General features: G+C 46.6%; 1 protein-coding gene across 1 annotated transcript in view; it reads left to right on the plus strand.

Annotated features, from left to right (window-relative positions):
* The window catches only part of ARHGEF5 (Rho guanine nucleotide exchange factor 5), a 29,828-nt gene extending 24,347 nt beyond the window's left edge, over positions 1–5,481 (plus strand). Inside the window, exons 13-15 of the mRNA XM_069588644.1 lie at positions 770–840; positions 3,748–3,852; positions 4,780–5,481. Of these exons, the coding sequence (XP_069444745.1) occupies positions 770–840; positions 3,748–3,852; positions 4,780–4,937 (334 nt within the window). The 3' untranslated portion in view covers positions 4,938–5,481. The remainder of the gene's footprint in view (positions 1–769; positions 841–3,747; positions 3,853–4,779) is intronic.
* The last annotated feature ends 519 nt before the right edge of the window (positions 5,482–6,000 follow it).

Consider the following 6,000-nt stretch of genomic DNA (forward strand, 5'->3'; position numbering starts at 1 on the left):
CACTTAAAGGACAGAGGGGCTGTACAGGTGCAAAATATCACCAAAGTCAGGTCATCGGATACAGACTCACGTTCTTTGTCTAGTGCTTTGGGTAGCGTCTTCCTGGAACAGTGATAGTGTCAGCTCTCAGTTACTCCAGCATGGTTGGAGGCAGAGGCTCAGATAATACAGAAACCTTCAGATAATTACAGAATTCAGCTCGGATCATCCTGGGTTGGCCAAAAAGTTCATTTGGAGTTTTCTATAACATCGTACGGAAAAACCCAAACAATCTATTTGGCCAACCCAGTATTACATGACAAAAAAAAAAAAAAAAAAAAGGTAGGTGCAGCTCCCTGACCCAGTTATGATTACAGAATAATTTCGTCTCTGAGATCTTTGATTGAAGGAAGGTGGGCAGAGTGTCAAAAAGTATGCAGAGTGATGGAGGGAATCTCAGCTGAGCTGAACATTTCACTCAGTAGACTTCCCCAAATGGAAAGTCTACATATGCACAATTGATAGTTGACTTTAGGCCTCTACTTGAAAGACACAAGATGTCCTTAAGAGGGTAAGCTTGGAAAGAGAAAGAGAAATGGTGACAAGACACATGAAAATGTAATTCATGATCCGGTCAAATTTCCATCCAAGCGGAGCCCCACTGATTTTTGTCCTAGATATTGCTGAACTAGACAAGTCTTTCCCATGATCCCTCCGCTTCCCCATCACCTGCCCCTATCCTGTACCCCCAGAGCTGCTGCTGAAGCATGACCTTGCTTTGTTTTCTCAGAAGTGAAAAGCTTCGCTGGATCTCAGCCTTGGCTATGCCTAGGGAGGAGTTGGACCTTCTGGAGTGTTACGGTGGGTTAAAGTCCAAGAGAGAGGGAGAGGTGGTCAGAAGTCTGCTTTGGATGCAGTTTAGGAGGCCGGGTGGTAACAAGATGCATCTGCTTAAAACTGCTCGTGACCGTGGCAGTGCCCCACCCAACCCCCCATACACTCCTCGTCTTGGGCAGTAGTTCGCTTGTTTTGAATATTCATCCCTTTAAGTCTATCCTGCTACTTGTTTGCCTAAATTTCACTGACTTGAAGGTCTTGGGGAAATAGGGGGAGAAAGTCCATGTGGAGTGGGGTTTGGGGGGTACAGCAGTATAGTAGATATGTCCTGAGCACCCCTCCCCTATACAGGCTGACCTGAGGCCCTGCCTCTACCCTCGGCTTCCAGGCACCCGCAGGTACCGCAGACACCCACATTAGGAAGTGTCTGTGTTAAGCCTCATAGTCGTCCTCCGGCAAGGACTCTCTAATTCACATCCAGAGAGGAACTGAACTCAAAGGAACACTGAGCTATTAGTGACTCAAAAGAACAAACAAATCCAGGGCACTTTGGAAAAGGATGTAGGAGAACTAGCATATAAATGGGACTCTTTGCGACCCCATGAATCTCAGCACGACAGGCCTCCCTGTCCATCACCAACTCCCGGACTTCACTTAGACTCACGTCCATCAAGTCAGTGATGCCATCCAGCCATCTCATCCTCTGTTGTTCCCTTCTCCTCCTGCCCCCAATCCCTCCCAGCATCAGAGTCTTTTCCAATGAGTCAACTCTTCTCATGAGGTGGCCAAAGTACTGGAGTTTCAGCTTTAGCATCATTCCTTCCAAAGAAATCCCAAGGCTGATCTCCTTCAGAATGGACTGGTTGCATCTCCTTGCAGTCCAAGGGACTCTCAAGAGCCTTCTCCAACACCACAGTTCAAAAGCATCAATTCTTTGGCACGCGGTCCAACTCTTATACCCATACATGACCACAGGAAAACCCATGACTAGATTGACCTTAGTCGGCAAAGTAATGTCTCTGCTTTTGAATATGATATCTAGGTTGGTCAGAACTTTCCTTCCAAGGAGCAAGCGTCTTTTAATTTCATGGCTGCAGTCACCATCTGCAGTGATTTTGGAGCCCAAAAACATGAAGTCTCTCACTGTTATTATTTCCCCATCTATTTCCCATGAAGTGATGGGACCAGATGCCATGATATTCGTTTTCTGAATGTTGAGCTTTAAGGCAACTTTTTCACTCTCCACTTTTACTTTCATCAAGAGGCGTTTTAGTTCCTCTTCACTTTCTGCCATAAGGGTGGTGTCATCTGCATATCTGAGGTTATTGATATTTCTCCCGGCAATCTTGATTCCAGCTTGTGTTTCTTCCAGTCCAGCGTTTCTTATGATGTACTCTGCATAGAAGTTAAATTAGCAGGGTGACAATATACAGCCTTGACGTACTCCTTTTCCTATTTAGAACCAGTCTGTTGTTCCATGTCCAGTTCTAACTGTTGCTTCCTGACCTGTATACAGATTTCTCAAGAGGCAGGTCAGGTGGTCTGGTATTCCCATCTCTTTCAGAATTTTCCACAGTTTATTGTGATCCACACAGTCAAAGGCTTTGGCATAGTCAGGAAAGCAGAAATAGATGTTTTTCTGGAACTCTCTTGCTTTTTCCATGATCCAGCAGATGTTGGCAATTTGATCTCTGGTTCCTCCACCTTTTCTAAAACCAGCTTGAACATCAGGAAGTTCATGGTTCATGTATTGGAGAATTTTGAGCATTACTTTACTAGCATGTGAGATGAGTGTGATTGTGTGGTAGTTTGAACATTCTTTGGCATTGCCTTTCTTTGGGATCGGAATGAAAACTGACCTTTTCCAGTCCTGTGGCCACTGCTGAGTTTTCCAAATTTGCTGGCATATTGAGTGCAGCACTTTCACAGCATCATCTTTCAGGATTTGAAATAGCTCAACTGGAATTCCATCACCTCCACTAGCTTAGTTCATAGTGACGCTTTCTAAGGCCCACTTGACTTCACATTCCAGGATGTGGCTCTAGATGAGTGATCACACCATCGTGATTATCTTGGTCGTGAAGATTTTTTTGTACAGTTCTTCTGTGTATTCTTGCCACCTCTTCTTAATATCTTCTGCTTCTGTTAGGTCCAGACCATTTCTGTAACAGTACATGGTCTGTTTATTCTCTAAGAGAACCAGTGCTGTGTGGTGAAATATAAAGAGCTATAAACCCATGTAAGATAGAAGACTGTGGATCAGGCATACTCTGTGGCTTCTTAATTTTGAACTTAAAAACTTTGGAAATTTCCCCTGTATCACAAAACCACAGAAAATCCAGAATGTCCTTGAGTCATCTTGATCAGCTGAGTCATTTATAGAAAAGGAAACAAACAAAAGGGCATTCAGTGCTTAGATTATACCAGGAAGCCCACTGGATAAGTCTCACTTAGTCCCACAACATATACCATGGAGAAGAATGAAAAATGAGTCTCAGAGTTTACAATGGAGTTGGAGAGGCAGAACACAAGCTTGGAACAATTAGGTAAAAGATAAGTGGCTTGTCGTAGACAGTTTTAAAGGAGTTCAGAATCCACTGCGGATGAAAGACACAGGGAAGATTTCAGTGCTTAGCAGAATCTCAATTCTTTGCAACAGTGGTCACTAAAAGGCAGTCACAACCTGTTTCTCAACTCATTTTCACTAGAGAGAATCTTTGATTCATTTCAGTGATGACATTTCTGTCTCCTAATCAACCATCTTGTTCCCTGGGAGAAGATGGAGACTTTTCCAATTGTCTCTCTGTGTGTAACTTTCAACAGTTTAAACTCTCTCTCCTCCCAGTCCTCTCAAGCTACCACTCCTGCAAGTCCTCCTTCATGCTCTAGCTCCTGCCTTTCCTTACCCCTCTCACGCTCTTCTCTTCCAAGACTCCCCACAAGTGCAGTGCCTTCGAGCCTACAAACCCCGAGAGAATGACGAGTTGGCACTCGAGAAGGCGGACGTGGTGATGGTGACCCAGCAGAGCAGCGATGGTAAGAGAGGGATCCACGGGCAGGCTGGGTATGGAAGGTGGGATGGTGGGGGCGGAGGGCCTCATTTCCCAGGGCTGCTCTAACAAAGCGCCACAAGTTGGGTGGCTTAAATAGGTAGAAATGTATCCTCTCGTGGTTCTGGAGGCCAGAAGCCCAGAGTCAAGTGCTGGGCTGGCCATGCTTCCTCTGAAGACTCTAGGAAAAGGTCTTTCCTCGCTTCTTCCAGATTTGGTGGCCCCAGCTGGCTTGGCTTTTGGCAGTATCACTCCAAGCTCTGTTTCTTCCTTCTGCGTGTGTCTAGGTGTCCAAATTTCCCTCTCTTAATAAAGACACCAATTATATTGGGCTTCCCAGGTGGCTCAGTGGTAAAGAATCCACCTGCCAATGCAGGAGACCTGGGTTCGATCCCTGGGTCGGGAAGATCCCCTGGAGAAGGAAATGGCAGCCCACTCCAGTATTCTTGCCTGGAGAATCCTCACGGACAGAGGAGCCTCGTGGGCTACAGTCCATGAGGTCACAAAAGAGTCGGACACAGCTAGCAACTAAACAACAACAACCAATTATACTGAATGAATGGCACACTCTGCTCAGGTATGACGTCATCTTAACCTCACTAACAATACCTGCAACAACTCTACTCCCAATAAGACCACATTCTGAGGCTCTTGAGCTTAGCACTTCATCATATAGTTTGGGGGAATACAGCTCACCCATAAGAGTGGAGAAGGCTCAGAAGTGGGCAGCTACAGACTGTATCAGACCTAGAGCAGCCAGGGTGAGTACATGGGGAGGCTGAATTCCCCATGCTGGGGACTCTCCAGTTCCCATAGCTTTTAATTCACAAGTGCGTCCAGGAAGGAGGTCCGGGGGAAATTATTGTGAGTCTTTGCCAGGTAATTCTTCTTCCCATTCACCCTGTGCCCATAGGCTGGCTGGAAGGCGTGAGACTGTCCGATGGGGAGCAAGGCTGGTTCCCTCTACAACAAGTGGAGTTCATCTCTAACCCAGAGGTCCGTGCACGGAACCTGAAGGAAGCCCACCGAGTCAAGACTGCCAAGCTGCAGCTGGTGGAGCAGCAGGCCTAGCCGTTTCCTGGGAGGAAACCCCCGAGCTTAAGGATGAGATGTTCCTGGACAGAGCTGGCCCGGAACGCGGTGATGGAAGCCTTCTGTGCGTCAGGAACTAGGCCTTCTGAAGCCCAAGGACAACACCCAGCTGCCATGAGCTAGTCCCAGGCCTCCTTTTTTTGTGTGCTTTGTACTTGGTGTGGGGATTTTGAGGGACTTTACACTGGACTCTGAGAACCTTTTCTCATAGAAAAAGGGATCCATGGGGCCTAAGCCAAGGAACTTCACTTCTCCTGCCCTGCAGCTAAACGCTTTCAGAGTACAGATTCAGAGCTGACCAGAGTTTCCATCACGGCCGTGTATTAAACAGAATCTGGAGGGAGATTTTGAGGAGGATGGACAAATCAGATGGGAGGGTTAACCCGGTGACCTTTTAAGGTATCTTCCAACCCTGGAGATATCCCGTAATTACTGGGCAAGGGCAGTGCCTGGGTCTCTGGGGTCTGTCGGTGGCTATGTGAGGTGATACACCCTCACTCTAATAAAGCTGGCACTTCTCCAAGTATTTTCTCCCCAGACTCCTGAGCACTGAGCGAGGTTCAGAACATGGGATCCCACGGTTCAGATGTCATGAAAGACCACGATGCTGACTGGGTTACAGCAGTGGCCAAATCTTTCTTTGACTGTGGAGCGTTTGGGCAGTTTTTCTGCTTGTTATGGCCTCAGAGTTTGTATCAGGAAGTAGAATGAGTTGATGGGTGATGAAAACTCCAAACCTTTTTTTAACTGAACCCACAGGTTAAGGTCTAAGCTAGTTTAGGTGGATTTGGAACTGTTACTCAGACCCTTCATGGATTTTATATTTTGACTTTAGACACTGGAAGGGTGTCATCACCGCTGCGTCATCCTCTGTGTGAGAAAGAGTACGGAAATAGCAGAATCCTAGAATCCAGGTCACAAGACCCAACTTCCAGTTAGTGCCTCACCACGATGCAGCCTGCCTACTTCTCACTTTCCTTAAATGTAAAATGCCGAATTAAGCCACGTAACCTCCAGACTTCCATCCGACTCTGTGATGCAT

This window comes from Ovis canadensis, chromosome 4, assembly GCF_042477335.2.
Source record: "Ovis canadensis isolate MfBH-ARS-UI-01 breed Bighorn chromosome 4, ARS-UI_OviCan_v2, whole genome shotgun sequence".
NCBI lineage: Eukaryota > Metazoa > Chordata > Mammalia > Artiodactyla > Bovidae > Ovis > Ovis canadensis.